Below are 21,141 nucleotides of genomic sequence, written 5' to 3'. Positions count from 1 at the left end.
GAAGGTCATGTCTTACCAACTTAATAGAATTCTTTGAGGAAGTGACAAAGTTGATTGATGAGGGAAGGGCTGTAGATGTCATATACATGGACTTCAGTAAGGCGTTTGATAAGGTTCCCCATGGTAGGCTGATGGAGAAACTGAAGTCGCATGGGATCCAGGGTGTACTAGCTAGATGGATAAAGAACTGGCTGGGCAACAGGAGACAGAGAGTAGCAGTGGAAGGGAGTTTCTCAAAATGGAGACGTGTGACCAGTGGTGTTCCACAGGGATCCGTGCTGGGACCACTGTTGTTTGGGATATACATAAATGATTTGGAGGAAAGTATAGGTGGTCTGATTAGCAAGTTTGCAGACGACACTAAGATTGGTGGAGTAGCAGATAGTGAAGGGGACTGTCAGAGAATACAGCAGAATATAAATAGATTGGAGAGTTGGGCAGAAAAATGGCAGATGGAGTTCAATCAGGGCAAATGCGAGGTGATGCATTTTGGAAGATCCAATTCAAGAGTGAACTATACAGTAAATGGAAACGTCCTGGGGAAAATTGATGTACAGAGAGATTTGGGTGTTCAGGTCCATTGTTCCCTGAAGGTGGCAATGCAGGTCAATAGAGTGGTCAAGAAGGCATACGGCATGCTTTCCTTCATCGGATGGGGTATTGAGTATAACGGTTGGCAGGTCATGTTACAGTTGTATAAGACTTTGGTTCGGCCACATTTGGAATACTGCGTGCAGTTCTGGTCGCCACATTACCAAAAGGATGTAGATGCTTTGGAGAGGGTGCAGAGGAGGTTCACCAGGATGTTGCCTGGTATGGAGGGCGCTAGCTATGAAGAGAGGTTGAGCAGATTAGGATTATTTTCATTAGAAAGACGGAGGTTGAGGGGGGACCTGATTGAGGTGTACAAAATCATGAGAGGTATAGACAGGGTGGATAGCAAGAAGCTTTTTCCCCCAGAGTGGGGGATTCAATTACTAGGGGTCACGAGTTCAAAGTGAGAGGGGAAAAGTTTAGGAGGGATATGCGTGGAAAGTTCTTTACGCAGAGGGTGGTGGGTGCCTGGAACGCGTTGCCAGCGGAGGTGGTAGACGCGGGCACGATAGCGTCTTTTAAGATGTATCTAGACAGATACATGAATGGGCAGGAAGTAAAGAGATACAGACCCTTAGAAAATAGGCGACATGTTTAGATAGAGGATCTGGATCGGCGCAGGCTTGGAGGGCCGAAGGGCCTGTTCCTGTGCTGTAATTTTATTTGGCTTTGTTCTTTGTTGATAAATCCCCTGGACCAGCTATATCCCAAAGTGTTGAAGGAGGTGGCCATAGAGATAGTGGATGAATTGGTGGTTATTTTTCAAAATTCTATAGATTCTGGCAAGTAGCAAATGTAACTCCACTATTTAAGAAGAGAGGAAGAGTGGAGAACGACAGACCTGTTAGTTTGATGTCAGTAGTAAGGAAAATGTTAGAATCTATTATAAAGGATGTGATAACTGGACACTTAGAAAATAATGGTAAAATTGGGCAGAATCAACATGGATTTATGAAAGGGAAATAGTGTTTGACAAACCTCAGTTTTTTGAGGATATTACTCGTAGCATAGATAAAGGAGAACCAGTGGATGGGTATATTTGGATTTTCAGAAGGCTTTTGATAAGGTCCCATACAGGAGGTGAGTAAACAAAATCAGAGCACATAGGATTGGGGGTAATATACTAGTATGGATTGAAAATTGGTTAACAGACAGAACGCAGAGAGTAGGAATAAATGGGTCACTCCCAGGATGGCAGGCTGTTAATAGTAGGGTACCACAGTGATCAGTGCTAGGGCCACAGCTGTTCACAATCTATATAAATGATTTGTATGTGGGGACCAATTAAAATGGTGAGAGAATACTGAGCTCTGAGATGCAGAGGGATCTGGATGTCCGAGTGCATGAATCACAGAAGATTACTGTGCAGGTTCAGCAAGTAATTAGGAAAGCAAATAGAATGTTATCATTTATTTTGAGGGAATTGAATCCAAAAGTAGGGAGGCAATGCTTCAGTTATACAGAGGACTGGTGAGACCACATCTGGAGTACTGCATTCAATATTGGTCTCCTTATTTAAGGACAGACATAAATGCATTGGAAGCAGTTCAGAGAAGGTTTACTAGACTAATACCTGGAATGGGCGGGTTGTCTCATGATGAAAGGTTGCACAGACTCTGCTTGTATCCACTGGAGTTTAGAAGAGTAACAGGCGACTTGATTAAACATAAGATTCTGAGGGGTCTTGACAGAATGGATGTGGAAAGGATGTTTCCTCTCGTGGAAGAATCTAGAACTCGGGGTCACTGTTTAAAAATAAGGAGTCGCCCATTTAAGACAAAGGAGATGACATTTTTTCTCAGAGGGTCTTTGGAGCTCTCTTCCTCAAAAGGCATTGCAAGCAGAGCCTTTGAATATTGTTAAGGCAGAGGTAGATAGGTTCTTGATAAGCAACGGGGTGAAAGGTTATTGGGGGCAGGCGGGCAAGTGGAGTTGAGGTTACCATCAGATCAGCCATGATCTTATTGAATGGCAGAGCAGGCTTGACAGGCTGAATGGCCTACTCCTGTTCCGATGTTCCTAACACTGATTTGTAAAAGGTAGATCAAGCTTGACTAATCTAACTGAAGTTTTTGATGAAGTAACCGAGAAGGCATATGAAGGGAATGTGGTGGATATTGTGTTAATGGATTTTAAGTAAGCGTTTGATAAAAGGCTGGTTAACAAAATTGAGGATCATGGAATTAGGAGGGGCAGAGTCCGATTTGATTTTTAAAAATTGGCTTAAGGACAGAAAACAGCAGGTCATGGTAAATGGTTGCTTTCCAGACTGGAGGATGGTAGACAGTGGTATTCCCCAAGGGTCAGTGCTAGGACTACTGCTTTTTGGCTATATATAAATGACTTGGATCTTTAAATACACAGTAGAATTTCAAAATTTCCTGATGACACCAAACTTGTAGATGTGGCAAACAGTGAAGATGATGCAAACCACCTGCAACAGGACATAGATAGGTTTGCAGAATGGGCAGATGGAATCTGATTACAGACAAATGTGAGCCAACACATTTTGGTAGAGACAGGTTGAGGCAATATAGACTTAATGGTGCAGTTCTAAAGAGGGTGCAGGAACAGAGGGATCTGGGGGTGCATTGATCTTTGAAGGTGGCAGGACATATTGAGAGAGTGGTTAGCAAAGCATATGGGATCTTGGGCTTCAGAGAGGTTTAGAGCACAAGAGCAGGAAAGTTATGCTGATCCCTTATAAAGCTCTGATTTTTTTTATTCATTCCTGGGATGTGGGCATTACTGGCTAGGCCAGCATTTATTGCCTATCCCTAATTGCCTTTGAAAAGGTGGTGGTGAGCTGCCTTCTTGAACCACTGCAGTCCATGTGTGGTAGGTACACCTACAGTGCTTTTGGGAAGGGAGTTCAAGGATTTTGACTCAGCAACAGTGAAGGAATGGCGATATAGTTCCAAGTGAGGTCAAACATGGACAAGGAAACCTCCTGCTGATTACCACCTACCGCCCTCCCTCAGCCCAAGAGTCAGCATGTTGAACAGCACTTGGAGGAAGCACTGAGGGTGGCAAGGGCACAGAATGTACTCTGGGTGGGGGACTTCAATGTCCATCACCAAGAGTGGCTCGGTAGCACCACTACTGACTGGGCTGGCCGAGTCCTGAAGGACATATCTGCTAGACTGGGTATGCGGCAGGTGGTGAGGAAACCAGCAAGAGGGGAAAACATACTTGACCTCATTCTCACCAATCTGCCTGCCGCAGATGCATCTGTCCATGACAGTATTGGTAGGGGTGACCACCACACAGTCGTTGTGGAGACGAAGTCCCATCCTCACACTGAGGATTCCTTCCTTAGTGTTGTGTGGCACTATCACCGTGCTAGATGGGACATATTGGAAACAGATCTAGCAATGCAAAACTAGGCATCCATGAGGCACTGTGGGCCATCAGCAGCAGCAGAATTGTACTCAACCACAATCTGTAACCTCATGGCCCAGCATATCCCCCACTCTACCATTACCATCAAGCCAGGAGACCAACCCTGGTTCAATGAAGAGTGCAGGAGGGCATGCCAGGAGCAGCACCAGGCATACCTCAAAATCAGGTGTCAACCTAGTGAAGCTACCACGCAGGACTATCTGCGTGTCAAACTGTGTAAGCAGCATGCGATAGACAGAGCTAAGCGACCCCATAACCAACGGATCAGATCGAAGCTCTGCAGTCCTGCCACATCCAGCTATGAATGATGGTGGATAATTAAACAACTAACTGGAGGAGGGGGCTCCACAAATATCCCCATCCTCAATGATGGGGGAGCCCAGCACATCAGTGCAAAAGATAAGGCTGAAGCACTTGCAACAATCTTCAGCCAGAAGTGCCGAGTTGATGATCCATCTCGGCCCCCTCCTGAAGTCCCCAGCATCACACATGCCAGACTTCAGCCAATTCGACTCACTCCACATGATATCAAGAAACAACTTAAGGCACTGGATACTGCAAAAGCTATGGGCCCTGACAATATTCTGGAAATAGTACTGAAGGCCTGTGCTCCAGAACTTGCCACACCCCTAGCAAAGCTGTTCCAGTGCAGCTACAACACTGGCATCTACCCTGCAATGTGGAAAATTGCCCAGGTATGTCCTGTACACAATAAGCAGGACAAGTCCAACCCGCCAATTACCACCCCATCAGCCTACTCTCAAATCAGTAGAAAAGTGATGGAAGGTGTCATCAACAGTGCCATCAAGCAGCACTTGCTTAGCAATAACCTGCTCAGTGACGCTCAGTTTGGGTTCCGCCAGGGCCACTCAGCTCCTGATCTCATTACAGCCTTGGTTCAAACATGGACAAAAGAGCTGAACTCAAGAGGTGAGGGGAGAGTGACTGCCCTTGACATCAAGGCAGCATTTGACGGAGTATGGCATCAAGGAGCCCTAGCAAAACTGAGGTCAATGGGAATCAGGGGGAAAACCCTCCGCTGGTTGAAGTCATACCTAGCGCAAAGGAAGATGGTTGTGGTTGTTGGAGGTCAATCATCTGAGCTCCAGGACATCACTGCAGGAGTTCCTCAGGGTAGTGTCCTCAGCCCAACCATCTTCAGCTGCTTCATCAATGACCTTCCTTCAATCATAAGGTCAGAAGTCTGGATGTTCACTGATGATTGCACAATGTTCAGCACCATTCGTGACTCCTCAGATACTGAAGCAGTCCGTGCAGAAATGCAGCAAGACTTGGACAATATCAGGCTTGGGCTGATAAGTGGCAAGTAACATTCGCGCCACACAAGTGGCAGGCAATGACCATCTCCCCATGACATTCAATGGCATTACCATTGCTGAATCCCCCACTATCAACATTCTAGGGGCTATCAATGACCAGAAACTGAACTGGAGTAGCCATATAAATACCGTGACTGCAAGAGCAGGTCAGAGGCTAGGAATCCTGCAGTGAGTAACTCACCTCCTGACTCCCCAAAGCCTGTCCACCATCGACAAGGCACAAGTCAGGAGTGTGATGGAATACTCTCCACTTGCCTGGATGGGTGCAGCTCCAACAACACAAGAAGCTCGACACCATCCAGGACAAAGCAGCCCGCTTGATTGGCACCCCATCTACAAACAAACATTCACTCCCTCCACCACCGCACAGTGGCAACAGTGTATACCATCTACAAGATGCACTGCAGCAATGCACCAAGGCTCCTTAGACAGCACCTTCCAAACCCACGACCTCTATCAACTAGAAGGACAAGGGCAGCAAATGCATGGGAACACCACCACTTGCAAGTTCCCCTCCAAGTCACACACCATCCTGACTTGGAACTATATCGCCATTCCTTCACTGTTGCTGGGTCAAAATACTGGAACTCCCTTCCCAACAGCACTATGGCTGTACCTACCCCACATGGACTGCAGCAGTTCAAGAAGGCAGCGCACCACCAACTTCTCTAGGGCAATTGGAGATGGGCAATAAATGCTAGCCTCGCCAGACCAGCGACACCCACATCCCATGAATGAATAAAAAAGTCAGGATGGTGTGTGGCTTGGAGGGGAACTTGCAGGTGGCGATGTTCCCATGCAACTGCTGCCCTTTGTCCTTCTAGGTGGTAGAGGTCACAGGTTTGGAAGGTGCTGTCTAAGGAGCCTTGGTGCGTTGCTGCTGTGCACCTTGTAGATGGTACACACTGCTGCCATTAGGCCTCAACTACAGTATTGCATTCAGATTTACCAGAATGGTTCCAGGGATGGGGGCTTTTAGTTACAAGGTTCGGTTTAAAAAGCTAGGGTTGCTCTCCATGGAGCAAAGGAGATTCAGAGAGATTTGGCAGAGGTGTACAAGATTATGACGGGCTAAGATAAGTTAGACCAGGAAAAACTGTTCCCTTTAACTGATGGTACAAGGACTAGGACACAGATTGAAGGTTTTGGGCAAGAGATGCAGGGGAAATGTGAGGAGGAACTTTTTTTTTAACGCAACGAGTGGTAATGATCTGGAACACTCTGCCTACAAGGGTGGTGGAAGCAGAGACAATCAATGATTTCAAAAGGAAATTGGATGAGCACTTGAAGGAAATAACCTTGCAGGGCTACGGGGATCAAGTGAGGGACTAGGACTGACCGGATTAGGAATACAGGAGTAGGCCATTCAGCCCTTTGAGCCTGCTCAACCATTCTAGATCATGTATGATTGTCTACCTCAATGCCATATAACCACACTATCCCCATATCCCTTGATGTCATTAGCAATCTCTGTCTTGAACTCATTCAGTGACTGAGCATCCATCACCATATGAGGCAGAGAATTCCAAAGATTCACCACCCTCTGAATGACGAAGTTTATCCTCATCTCAGTCCTAAATGGCTTGCCCTTTATTTTGAGATTGTGTCCCCTGGTTCTAGAGGCTGTTCTGCAGAGAGCATGGACCTAATGGCTTCCTATACTGTTAATGACTGAATTAAATTCAAATATATTATAGCTAGAAATCACAAATTTAAAACAAATACCTCACCTTTCTTGTCCCCGTGACCATAATGGGTTCTTTGGAATCTGAGCTTCTAAATATTTGGAAGCTTTGTAACAAAAATTGCTGCAAAAATGCTGTTAAAATAGTAAAAGGTCTTATTTAGTTGCACATTTTAATTTGTTTACATTTCCAGAGATCACCTTATCTTCAACTTAAACATCTAAAAGCAGGCACCTTCTAAATTCTCTGAAGATTTTCCTTTAATTTTCACCCTACCCCAGTTCCTTATGATCATAATTTGCAATATGATTTAACAGGCATCGGCTCTGAGTTTGTACCTTGCCCAAGTGTGCATAGGTTATTGGATTGTGAGGGCTGCAGAGACAAATTGATGGGCAGCACTTTCTAGCTGGAGTCACTGAATGGTAAAACAGTAGACCAAGAGGTCCCACTGTACCACTCTTCAAATTTTTGTCATTCAAAAAGAGTTTGTCACCTTTTATTTCATCATTCAAAAATTTACCAGCAGTTATCAGCCAGTGACAGCTTTTGAGCCCCAAGTTTAATCATAATAAAAGGTCATCAACTGTAGGATGCGGGGATCAGTTATTCAACAATTTTTTCACCAGGATATTCAACAGTACAGTAAACACATTCATGTCTTGTGGCCTCCTTGCAAGACAACATAGAATATAGAGGTTAGAAATTATGACTATCAAATTACCATAAAATTGCATGGCTTGTCAAAGCAAAAGCTATTACAATTACTACAGTTTAATGATGCCAATTCTGCAATAGGCAGTTGATATTGAAAGAAGAATTTGAATGTGTTGAAACATATAATGCTGACTGTTCAGATCAAAAATCTATGTCTTTATCTCTGCCTTTTTAAAAATGATAATCATTTGACTTGCTTCTAAAGGAAAATATATGTTCAATAGTTGTGGACCAGTTTTATTTTCTATTCATTTAAGATGAGGGCATCGCTGGTAGGGTTGGCAGTTGTTACCTATCGCTAGCTGCCCTTCGGAGAAGTTAAGTCAACCACATTAGTATGGGACGAGAACAAGTAAGGACGACAGGGTTCAATTCTGGGTACTGCCTGTGTGGAGTTTGCAAGTTCTCCCCGTGTCTGCATGGATTTCCTCCAGGTGCTCCGGTTTCCTCCCACATGCTAAAGACTTGCAGGTTAATAGGTAAATTGGCCATTATAAATAGCCCCTAGTATAGGTAGGTGGTAGGGAAATATAGGGACAGATGGGGATGTCGTAGGAATATGGAATCAGTATTCTTTCTTTCTTTTCTTTTGGGCCTCCTTATCTCGAGAGACAATGGATACGCGCCTGGAGGTGGTCAGTGGTTTGTGAAGCAGTGCCTGGAGTGGCTATAAAGGCCAATTCTGGAGTGACAGGCTCTTCCACAGGTGCTGCAGAGAAATTTGTTTGTTGGGGCTGTTGCACAGTTGGCTCTCCCCTTGCGCCTCTGTCTTTTTTCCTGCCAACTACTAAGTCTCTTCGACTCGACACAATTTAGCCCTGTCTTTATGGCTGCCCGCCAGCTCTGGCGAATGCTGGCAACTGACTCCCACGACTTGTGATCAATGTCACACGATTTCATGTCGCGTTTGCAGACGTCTTTATAACGGAGACATGGACGGCCGGTGGGTCTGATACCAGTGGCGAGCTCGCTGTACAATGTGTCTTTGGGGATCCTGCCATCTTCCATGCGGCTCACATGGCCAAGCCATCTCAAGCGCCGCTGACTCAGTAGTGTGTATAAGCTGGGGGTGTTGGCCGCTTCAAGGACTTCTGTGTTGGAGATATAGTCCTGCCACCTGATGCCAAGTATTCTCCGAAGGCAGCGAAGATGGAATGAATTGAGACGTCGCTCTTGGCTGGCATACGTTGTCCAGGCCTCGCTGCCGTAGAGCAAGGTACTGAGGACACAGGCCTGATACACTCGGACTTTTGTGTTCCGTGTCAGTGCGCCATTTTCCCACACTCTCTTGGCCAGTCTGGACATAGCAGTGGAAGCCTTACCCATGCGCTTGTTGATTTCTGCATCTCGAGACAGGTTACTGGTGATAGTTGAGCCTAGGTAGGTGAACTCTTGAACCACTTCCAGAGCGTGGTCGCCAATATTGATGGATGGAGCATTTCTGACATCCTGCCCCATGATGTTCGTTTTCTTGAGGCTGATGGTTAGGCCAAATTCATTGCAGGCAGCCGCAAACCTGTCGATGAGACTCTGCAGGCATTCTTCAGTGTGAGATGTTAAAGCAGCATCGCCAGCAAAGAGGAGTTCTCTGATGAGGACTTTCCGTACTTTGGACTTCGCTCTTAGACGGGCAAGGTTGAACAACCTGCCCCCTGATCTTGTGTGGAGGAAAATTCCTTCTTCAGAGGATTTGAACGCATGTGAAAGCAGCAGGGAGAAGAAAATCCCAAAAAGTGTGGGTGCGAGAACACAGCCCTGTTTCACACCACTCAGGATAGGAAAGGGCTCTGATGAGGAGCCACCATGTTGAATTGTGCCTTTCATATTGTCATGGAATGAGGTGATGATACTTAGTAGCTTTGGTGGACATCCGATCTTTTCTAGTAGTCTGAAGAGACCACGTCTGCTGACGAGGTCAAAGGCTTTGGTGAGATCAATGAAAGCAATGTAGAGGGGCATCTGTTGTTCACGGCATTTCTCCTGTATCTGACGAAGGGAGAACAGCATGTCAATAGTCGATCTCTCTGCACGAAAGCCACACTGTGCCTCAGGGTAGACGCGCTCGGCCAGCTTCTGGAGCCTGTTCAGAGCGACTCGAGCAAAGACTTTCCCCACTATGCTGAGCAGGGAGATTCCACGGTAGTTGTTGCAGTCACCGCGGTCACCTTTGTTTTTATAGAGGGTGATGATGTTGGCATCGCGCATGTCCTGGGGTACTGCTCCCTCGTCCCAGCACAGGCATAGCAGTTCATGTAGTGCTGAGAGTATAGCAGGCTTGGCACTCTTGATTATTTCAGGGGTAATGCTGTCCTTCCCAGGGGCTTTTCCGCTGGCTAGGGAATCAATGGCATCACTGAGTTCCGATTTGGTTGGCTGTATGTCCAGCTCATCCATGACTGGTAGAGGCTGGGCTGCATTGAGGGCAGTCTCAGTGACAGCATTCTCCCTGGAGTACAGTTCTAGGTAGTGCTCAACCCAGCGGTCCATCTGTTTGCGTTGGTCAGTGATTATGTCCCCCGATTTAGATTTGAGGGGGGCGATCTTCTTGATGGTTGGCCCAAGAGCTCTCTTCATGCCATCATACATTCCTCTGATGTTTCCGGTGTCTGAGGCCAGCTGAATATGACTGCATAGGTGTTGCCAGTAGTCGTTTGCGCAACGCCTAGCTGTTCTTTGTGCAGTACTTCTGGCTGCTTTAAGTGCTGCGGATGTTAAATCGCTGGGGGCTTTCTTGTAGTTCAAAAGTGCAATGCGCTTAGCGGCTATGACAGGTTCCAGCTCTTCATTATGAGATTGAAACCAGTCTGCATTTCTCTTCGCACTTTTGCCGTAGGTGGTCAAAGCTGACTCATAGATGGCGTCTCTGATGTGGGCCCACTTGGTCTCAGCATCCCCTGTGGGAGTGTTTTGAAGGGCTGTTACAAGTGAATTTAGAAATTTTTGTAACAGCTGTGGGTGAGAAATTCTGCTCGTGTTGATGCGCGGGTGGCCCTTCTGCTTGGAATGATGCAACTTCTTTGGTCTGAGTCTAACCTTGCTGCACACCAGGGAGTGGTCGGTGTCGCAGTCCGCACTGTGGAAGCTGCGTGTGATTTGAACACTGTTTAAGGCGGCTCGCCTTGTGACAATGAGGTCTAGCTGGTGCCAACGACGTGATCTTGGGTGCCTCCATGAAACCTGGTGACAGGGTTTAGTGTGAAAGAACGAGTTGGTGATGCAGAGGTTATGATAGGTACACAACTCAAGCAGTCTCTGCCCGTTCTCATTCATCCTTCCAACGCCATAGCGCCCAAGGCAGGAGGGCCATGAGTCATGGTCGGCCCCAAACCCTGGCAGATGGGGATGTCGTAGGAATATGGAATCAGTATAGGATTAGTATAAATGGGTGGTTGATGGTCGGCACAGACTCGGTGGGCCGAAGGGCCTGTTTCAGTGCTGTATCTCTAAATAAATAAAATAAAAAAAATTCCCTAAGGGAAATTCAGTGAATCAGCGGGGTTTTATGACAACTGCGTGATCAGTTTTATTTTAAAACTATCAGCTTTACATTTCCAATTTTTTTTTAATACTCTATTCAAATTCTCAAACCGCCATGATAGGATTTGAGCACACCTTTTCTGAATTATAAGCCCAGCTTCTAAATCACTAGCCCAGTAACAGTTTGAATATTTACTTAGTGATAATAGCATTCATGTGTTATTTGTGCCAATATCAGCAACATTTATAATGTATTATTAAATTAACTTTCTTAGAACCACAGGCATAAGGACAATATTTACCAGGTTTCTTTTGGAGCTATGTCCAATATATTTGCTATTCATTACTCCCCAGTTTGGGAGTAGTTGAAGCAATTAGTTAAACACAGGAAGAATTTCCATGCAGTGCTGAATCCAGAGTAAGGTGCAAACCCAACTATCATGCATAAACCTCACAGTATGAAAAATACATTCGCTCAACACAAATATTAAATACAACCAGAAAAATTTTGAAAAAGTCCTTGCCTTTCTTTCTGTAATGTCATAAACTCGATTGGTGTTGGTAGATACTTTGTATTGCTGTTTCGGTACCTAAAACGAATACATTTGAAAAAAAACAGATTACATCAAAATCTGCAACAAGACTGCAAAATGGTTCAGATGATTAACACAAATAGAAGCCATGTTATATTGATCAAGAAGGTCTCAGATTCAATTTCCAGTCTACACAGTTATCTAATATGAACCAGAGGTGGTTGCTGTGATTACCCTTAAAACCCCCTAGGGAAGGGGAGAAAAAAACTGCCAAAATTCTGACTCAATTGCTAACCAGCAATCTTGGCTGGAAGTAAACAGTTGTAAAATGGCAAGATTAGTTCAGATGTTATGTCTTTACAGTCACCATTCATGTCCCAGACATGAAGAATGGCTGATGTAGCAGAACACAACTGCTGCTCTTTGAACCATAACACAGCAAGGAATTGATGCCTGCAAGACAAGAGGAAGTGATGGGAAGAGCGAGGTGGGAATAGACAAAAAAATGACTTGGGCATATTCTTTGTTCATGGTGCTCTCCCCATCTGCAGGGGGAAAATAATGCATCTTATTGGAAAAGACAACATACCAGCCACCTCCTCAGCTACTTCAGTGACTTATGTTGTTATAAGGCACATCTATTGCCTATTGCAGTATTTTTATTCACTCCAATGAGGCTGTAACTGTGGAGTGACCTCAGGCAATGTGAACTGAATGGGCGTTGGAAATTTTTCTATTGATGATGTGTGAAACAATACTGAACTGAATTTTTTTCCCCCTCCTTTGTGGCCAAGTCACATCAGATCTGCTTTCAAATTAATCAAAAAAGGTACAAAATTGGATGAAGGTGCTCCAAGATGTACAGGGACGCTCTATGTAAAAGTTCATGAGACAGTGAAAGAAAATTCACGGGTACTTGCCTTTATTAGCCAAGGCATAGAATATAAGAGCAGGGAGGTTATGTTAGAGCTGTATAAAACACTGGTTAGGCCACAGCTGGAGTACTGTGTACAGTTCTGGTCGCCACACTATAGGAAGGATGTGATTGCACTGGAGAGGGTGCAGAGGAGATTCACCAGGATGTTGCCTGGGCTGGAGCATTTCAGCTACGAAGACAGACTGGATAGGCTGGGGTTGTTTTCCTTGGAGCGGAGAAGGCTGAGGGAGGACCCGATTGAGGTATATAAAATTATGAGGGACATTGATAGGATAGTTTGGAAGAAACTTTTTCCCTTAGCACAGGGGTCAATAACCAGGGAGCATAGATTTAAGGTAAGGGGCAGGAGGTTTAGAGGGGAGTTCAGGATTTTTTTTTCCACCTAGACAGCGGTTGGAATCTGGAACACACTGCTTGAAGGGGTGGTAGAGACAGGAACCCTCACAACATTTAAGTAGTATTTAGATGAGCACTTGAAACGCCATAGCATACAAGGCTATGGGCCAAGTGTGGGAAAATGGGATTAGATTGGATGGGTGCTTGATGGTCGGCGCAGACGCTTTGGGCCGAAGTGCCTGCTTCTGTGCTGCAAAACTCTATGACCTCTAAAATTAGAGAGAGATAAATTTCACAATGAGACGGGGAAAAGAGAAAGAAAAAAAATACCTGGAACAAACATTATTCTCCCGAGAAGAATAGTATCGGGATAAGAGACCTCAATTATGTAGGGAGACCAGAGAAGGTGGAATTGTTCTCCTTAGAGCAGAGGTGGTTAAGGGGAGATTGAATAAAAGTATTTCTAAATTATGAAGAGTTTTGATCACGTAAATAAGGAGAAATCACTTCCACTCGCAGGAGGATCAGTAAGCAGAAATAATTGGGAAAAGAACCAGAGGGGAGATGAGAATTTTTTTTTTTAATGCAGTGAGTTGTTAAGAATGCACCACCTTAGAGTAGTGAATGCAGATTCAACAGCATCTTTCAAAAGGGAATTGGATAGATACACTTGGGGACAAAAAATTTGCAGAGCTATGGGGAAAGAGAAGAGTGGGATGAATGTGGATAGCTCTTTCAAAGAGCTGGCACAGGCATGATGGGCCAAATGGCCTCTTTCTGTGTTGTATGATTGTAAGATGGTGCTTTCTTTAAAGAGAAAGATAGACTACCTTTTTAAGCAGAGCAAATGATTCAAAACTAGCATTATGCACATCTATTCTAACCAACAACCACAATGTTTAATATTTTTGGTCACCTTAAGTCTCACTTTTTTTTTAAATTGCCTCTTTTAAATTATTCCCCAAATTGTGCCATCAGCTCCAATCAGGGGAGGCAGTGGCGTAGTTGTAATGTCACTGGGCTAGAGTCCAGCTAGTGCTCTGAGGATGTGGGCTTGAAATCTAATGGTGAAAACAAACCATTGTCGATTATTGTAAAAACCCTTCTGATTCACTCACGCCCCTTTAGGGAAGGAAATCTGCCGTCCTTAACTGGTCTGGCCTACATGTGACTCCAGACTCACAGCGATGTGGTTGATTCTTAAAATGCCCTCTGAAATGGTCAATTAGGGATGGGCAATAAATGCTGTCCTAGCCAGCGACACCCACATCCCATAAGCGAATAAAAAAATAATCAGGGATCTTTGAACCTCCAGTCACTTCACTTTGTCAAAAGAACAAAGGCTGTAAGTGGAACTTATTCATCTTTTGATTCATTTTATTTTCAGAGAAGTAATAAAGAATCAAAATACATGATTTACTAACGCTTATTTTTCCTACAAACGTCTTACTATGAGCAATACAAACAACTCTGTATTTCAGTATTGAATTATAGAACATTAACCTGCAGGCACAGTGGCGCAGTGGTTACACCGCAGCCTCACGGCTCCAGTGACCCGGGTTCAATTCTGGGTACTGCCTGTGTGGAGTTTGCAAGTTCTCCCTGTGTCTGCGTGGGTTTTCGCCAGGTGCTCCGGTTTCCTCCCACAGCCAAAGACTTGCAGGTTGATAGGTAAATTGGTCATTATAAATTTCCCCTAGTGTAGGTAGGTGGTAGGGGAACATAGGGATAGGTGGGGATGTGGTCGGAATATGGGATTAGTGTAGGATTAGTATAAATGGGTGGTTAACGGTCGGCACAGACTCGGTGGGCCGAAGGGCCTGTTTCAGTGCTGTATCTCTAAATAAATAAACAAACAACTCCCGGAATTAATTCAAAATAAATGCAACAAACTTACATTCTCAAGCTTATTTTGACAAACAGGATAGCCACACTGTTTGATGATGGAACGCTCTTCCACAACATCCTGATAGTGGACTGGAGTAATAAACTTTATCTAAATTAGAACAGAAAGAGGCAAGTTAGGTTTCTTGCAATTTTAAACAGGGGTATACAAGCTCAGAGTAGCTTGAGCTAGTTAATTAGGTAGCTATCTTAAACTTATTTCTGAGCTCTAGCAAAGCTGACACATCATTGTTTTCAGAGAGTATAAATTCAGGGGACTCTCAGTGCTGCTTGTCTGCATGGAGTGCTGCTGGAGGGCACAGTGTGTGAAGAAGGGAGTTTGGTAAGTGAGGGAGTTCGGTAAGGAGGGGAATAATAAATTAATTGAGAAAATAAAGTTAATTTAATTAACACAATAAAGATGGCAGGACAAGTGATGTGTCGCGGCTGCAGCTTGTGGGAGCTCCTGGATGCCACAGCAATCCATGGCAACCACGTCAGTAGTAAGTCTCTGCAGCTCGAGGAGCTTCAGCTCAGTCATTGAGCTGGAGGCCGAGCTCGAGGCACTGTGATGGGACGGGGGGGGGGGGGGGGGGGGGGGGGGTGGTGGAGGGGGGGGGGGAAAAGTTACCTGGACACTTTGTTTCAGAAGGCAGTCACACCCTTTTGGATAGGGTCATCTGTTTTGGTCAGGGACAGGAGGGTGTGATGGCGAGTCAGGCAGGTAAGGGGATTGAGAAGGTGAGAGTGGAGGAGCCTCAACCCTTGCAATTGATCAACAAGTTCAAGGTTCTTGCAGCTTGTATGGACAAAAGCTGTAGTGTGGATGAGCAGACTGACCATGGCACCATGGTACAGGAAGCCGTTCAAGAGGAGGAGCAAAAAAGAAAGTAGTGGTAGCAGGGGACAGTAGAGTGAGGGGGATTGACACTGTTCTCCGCAACAAAGAGTGAGAGTCCAGAAGGCTGTGTTGCCTGCCCTGTGCCAGGGTTCGGACATCTGCTCAGGGCTGGAGAAGATCTTACAGTGGGAGGGACAGATCCAATTGCCATGGTAAATGTAAGTACCAACGACAGGCAGGACAAGGAAAAAGTTCTGCACTGTCAGTATGAGGAGCGAGGCACCAAATTAAGCAGAACCTCAAAAGGTAATAATCTCTGGAATATCATCTGAGCCACATGCAAATTAGAATAGGGCAAATAAGATTAGCCAAATGAATGCGTGGATCAAAGACTGGTGTGGTAGAAGTGTGTTCCAGTTTGTGGGGCACGAGGGAAAGTGGGGGCTGTACCATTGGGCTGGTCTATACCTGAACCGTGCTGGGACCGGTGTTATAGTGAGTTACCTAACTAGGGAAGTAGAGGGGGTTTTAGTGGGGGCAAGGGGTCAAATTTGCGAAGATGTGGTAAATCAAAGAGCAGAGACAAGGAAAGAGAGAAAGGTATTAATATGGGAAAAGATAAACAGATCATGACAGGAAGGTACAGTGAGCACAAATTGAAGAGTAAATCAGTAGACAAAGCTAGCGGTTACAAAAATTATAAAAGGACAAAACTAAAGGCTCTGTATCTGAATGCGCGTAGCATTTGAAACAAAACAGATGAACTCATACCGCAAATAGAAATAAGTAAGTACAATCTGATAGCCATCACAGAGACATGGCTGTAGGATGGCATAGATTGGGACCTGAATATAGAAGGGTACATGACATTTAGGAAGGCGGGAAGCTAGGAAAAGGTGGAGGGGTGGCTCTGTTAATCAATGATGGTATCAGCACAATAGTGAGGGATGACACAAGGTCAGGAAACCAGGATGTAGAAGCGGTTTGGGTAGAGATGAAAAATGATAAAGGCAAGAAGTCACTTGTGGGGGTGGTGTACAGGCCCCCTAACAGTAACTACAGAGTAGGATGGGGTAATAAAGGAAAAAATAATGGGTGCTTGTCAGAAAGGTATGACGATAATCATGGGGAATTTTAATCTATACATAGATTGGAAAAATCAGATGGGCAAAGGTAGCCTAAATGAGGAGCTCATGGAATGTTTTTGGGATAGTTTCTTAGAACAGCATGTTCTGGAGTCAACCAGAGATAGGATTAATTGATGACCTCATAGTGAAAGCGCCCCTCGGCAGCAGCAATCATAATATGATTGAATTTTACATTCAGTTTGAGGGAGAGAAGAGTGGGTCTAAGACTAGTATTTCAAACTTAAATAAGGGAAATTATGAGGACATGAAAGAAGAGCTAGCAAAAGTGAGCTGGCAAAGCAGGTTAAGGGATAGGTCAATAGAAATGTAGTGGCAGATATTTAAGGGGATATTTCAGAATACACAGAATAGATACATTCCAATGAGAAAAAAAATTCCAAGGGGAGGACCCACCATCTGTGGTTACTTCAAAATGTTAGATCGTACTAAGCTTAAAGAAAAAGCATATAATTGCACAAAGATGGTGGCAGGTCAGAAGATTAGACAGAATATAAGACTAAAAGATTAAGGAGGGAAAAATTAGAGTACGAGAGAAAACGGGCGAGAAATATAAAAATAGATAAAGAGTTTCTACAGATATTTACAAAACAAAAAGTTAGTGAGTATTGGTCCTGTAGAAAGTGAGTCTGGGGAATTAATAAGGGAAAATAAGGTGATCGCAGATGAATTGAACAGGTATTTTGCATCGGTCTTCATTATAGAGAATACAAGTTACAGCCCAGAAATAGCTTTAAATCAGGAAATGGAAGGCAAGGAGGAACTCAAGAAAATTACAATCACCAGGGAAGTGGTACTGAGCAAATTGTCAGAGCTGCGGGCTGACAAGTCCCCGGCTCCTGATGGACTTCAACCTAGGGTCTTAAAAGAAGTGGTTAGAGCGATAGTTGATGCGTGGTTTTGATTTTCCAAAATTCACTAGATTTGGGAAGGTTCCGTTAAATTGGAAAATAGCCAATGTAACTACTTTATTCAACACAGGAGGGAGACAGCAAGCAGGAAACTACAGGCCAATTAGCTTAATATATGTCATTGGGAAAATGTTAGAAGCTATTAAAGACATTATAGCAGGGCACCTAGAAAAATTCAATGTAATCAGGCAGAGTCAACATGGTTTTGTGAAAGATAAATCATGTTTAACCAATTAATTGGAGTTCTTTGAAGTAACGTGCTGTGGATAAAGAGGAACTGGTGGATGTACTGCACAGATTTTCAGAAGGCATTTGATAAGGTGCCACATCAAAGGCTATTATGGGAAAAAAAAAGCTCTGTGTAGGGGATAACTTTTGGGCATGGACAGAAGATTGGCTGGCTAACAAGAAACAGAGTAGGCATAAATGGGTCATTTTCTGGTTGGCAAGATGTAACGAGTGTCATCGAGTCATAGAGAGATACAGCACTGAAACAGGCCCTTCGGCCCACTGAGTCTGTGCCGACCAACAACCACCCATTTATACGAATTCTACATTAATCCCATATTCCCTGCCACCTACCTACACTAGGGGCAATTTACAATGACCAATTTACCTATCAATACGCAAGTCTTTGGCTGTGGGAGGAAACCGGAGCACCCAGCGGAAACCCACGCAGTCACAGGGAGAACTTACAAACTCCGCACAGGCAGTACCCAGAACTGAACTCGGGTTGCTGGAGCTGTGAGGCTGCGGTGCTAACCACTGCGCCGCCCCAAAATTAATTGAATTTAACATGATGGGATCTGGGGCTTCACCTTTTTACAATTTATATAAATGACTTGAAGCGACCAAAGGTATGGTTGCTAAATTTGCTGATGACACAAAGATAGGTAGGAAAGTAAGTTCTGAAGAGGACGTGAGGTAGCTAGATAGCGATACAGGTAGGTTAAGTGAGTGGGCAAAGAACTGGCAAACGCAGTATATTGTGGGAAAATGTGAAATTGTCTATTTTGACATGAAGAATAAAGCAGCATATTATTTAAAAGGCGAGAGATTGCAGAGCTCTGGGACGCAGACGGACCTGGGTGTCCTAGTGCATGAATTGCAAAAGGTTAGCATGCAGGGACAGCAAGTAATTAGGAAAGCAAATAGATTATCATTTATTGCAAGGGGAATTGAATACAAACGAAGGAGGGTATGCTTCAGTTATACAGGGCATTGGTGAGACCACATCTGGAGTACTGTGTAGAGTATTGGTCTCCTTAAGGATGTAAATACGTTGGAAGCAGTTCAGAGGTGGTTTACTAGACTAATACCTGGAATGGGCAGGTTGTCTTATGAGGAAAGGTCAGACAGGCTAGGCTTGTTTCCGCTGGAGTTTAGAGTAAGAGGCGACTTGACTGAAACACACAAAATTCTGAGGGGTCGAGATAGGGCGGATGTGGAAAGGATGTCTCCTCTTGTAGGAGAATCTAGAACTAGGGGTCACTGTTTAAAAATAAGGGGTCAGCCACTTAAGAGATGAGGAGAAATTTTTTCTCTGAGGGTTGTGATTCCTTGGAACTCTCTTCCTCAAAAGATGGTGGACGCAGTCTTTGAATATTTTTAAGGCAGAGGTGATAGATTCTTGATAAGGATAAGCTAGGGGGTGAAAGGTTATTGGGGTAGACGGGAATGTGGAGTTGAGGTTACAATCAGATCAGTCATGATCTTACTGAATGGCGGAGCAGGCTCGAGGGGCCAAGTGGCTTGCTCCTGCTCCTAATTCGTACGTTTGTATGTAAATGGGGACAAATTACACACATGTCTGCAAAGACATACAATAAGTGCATTAGAGCCTTAATGCAAAATCATATTTAAAAAATTCTAAATTTCAGTTTGCAGTTAGTTCTAGAAGTTAGGTCCCAAATTATAAAAAGACAACATTTACATTTGCCACAAACAACAAAATTATTTCATTTACACAATAGATCCAATGAACATTTTGCTGTGCATACTTAGAGGTTTTAGTAATTTTAATGCACTCATTCAGTGGGTATTTTGCCTCTCCTGTTCTGGGTAATGAGGTGGAGCAAGAAGGTGACCTCAAAGTAGGGGAGTATTTAGGAAATAATGACCGCAAAATAATTAGGTTCTATGCAAGAATAAAAGGGAAAAGAAAAGCCAACAAGGGTATCTGAGTGAGAAAAAAGCAAATTTTCATGATAAAAGGGACCATGCCAAATTAAACCGAAGACCAGCAATGGAAAATATTTCAACAGGGCATGTAAAGGGTACAGTTCAATTACAGTCCTGTAAGGAGGAGGATATGTACTAAAATCTGATGCCTCATGAATGAATAGGAAGCTCAGATCAAAATTAAAAATGAAAGCCAGAAACAATTAGGCTATGAGAAAAAATTAGTACAAAACACAGAAATCAAAATGCTTTGTAAAGATTCATTAGCAGTAAGAAGATGGTCAAGGTAGGAGTAGGACTGAAGAGATGAAATGGTAAACTTGAAACGGCAGAGATTAATTAAGTACTTGCCCCTCAGTTTTCAGAGATGACTTATATTAGGATTGTAGAGAGAGGTGCAGAACTAGTGGAGGTCATTAAACATCAAACAGTACTAAAGAAGTTACTCAGATGTAAGGTAGAGGAACTATAGGGACAATGATCTAGAGAATCATGAAAAATTGCAAACTAGTTGGTCATACTTCAGTAAAAATTTTTTTTAAGTAAGCTAGAAGAGTCTATTATAGAGAATTAAATTGTTCAGCACTTGGGTAACATGATCAGGGCCACTTAGCACAGATTTCTAAAGGACAGATTGTGATTTAACCAACTTTATAGAAGTCTTTGAAGAAGTAACAGACAATAAAAAAGAAATGCAATGGATACAGTTCATATGGATTTTTAAAAGCATCCAACAAGGTATCACAGAGGAGACTTATGACATGGAATTAAGAAAATGAGAAAAAAAAAAACACATGGATAGAGTCGATTGTAAGCAGAAAGCAAAAGGGAAGTAAAAGGAAGTTTTCCAGATTATAACGTTATCAGCAAGATTTTACAGTGGTCTGGGTTTATTATACACAAAAAAGTTAGATTAGGAATTGATAGAACAAAACGAGCATGCACTTATGACACCAAATTGAGGTTTATGGTGGGGAGCGTAATGAGAACTAAGACAGACTGGAGGAGGATATAGATAGGCTAGCAAGCACAGCAAGTGCTGTTCAATGTAGAGAAATGCAAAGTGGTATATTCTGGATGAATAAAATAAGATACCCTAAATGGTAACATTTTAATTGGAGCACAGCGACCTTGTGTGGAGATACACTGGTCATTAAA

At 43.9% G+C, this 21,141-nt stretch overlaps 1 protein-coding gene across 6 annotated transcripts in view; it reads right to left on the bottom strand.

The window, feature by feature from the left end:
- The window catches only part of rpap2 (RNA polymerase II associated protein 2), a 158,117-nt gene that overhangs the window by 121,287 nt on the left and 15,689 nt on the right, over positions 1–21,141 (bottom strand). For all 6 annotated transcript variants that reach the window (XM_068036774.1, XM_068036775.1, XM_068036777.1 and 3 more), the window contains exons 3-5: positions 14,919–15,017; positions 11,740–11,805; positions 7,067–7,155 (exon numbers count right to left, since the gene is read on the bottom strand). In XM_068036774.1, the coding sequence (XP_067892875.1) occupies positions 7,067–7,155; positions 11,740–11,805; positions 14,919–15,017 (254 nt within the window). The remainder of the gene's footprint in view (positions 1–7,066; positions 7,156–11,739; positions 11,806–14,918; positions 15,018–21,141) is intronic.

Source organism: Heterodontus francisci, chromosome 8, assembly GCF_036365525.1.
Source record: "Heterodontus francisci isolate sHetFra1 chromosome 8, sHetFra1.hap1, whole genome shotgun sequence".
Taxonomy (NCBI): domain Eukaryota; kingdom Metazoa; phylum Chordata; class Chondrichthyes; order Heterodontiformes; family Heterodontidae; genus Heterodontus; species Heterodontus francisci.
Note: the sequence above shows the minus strand (reverse complement) of the source record. Positions and strands in the feature narration are given on the sequence as shown.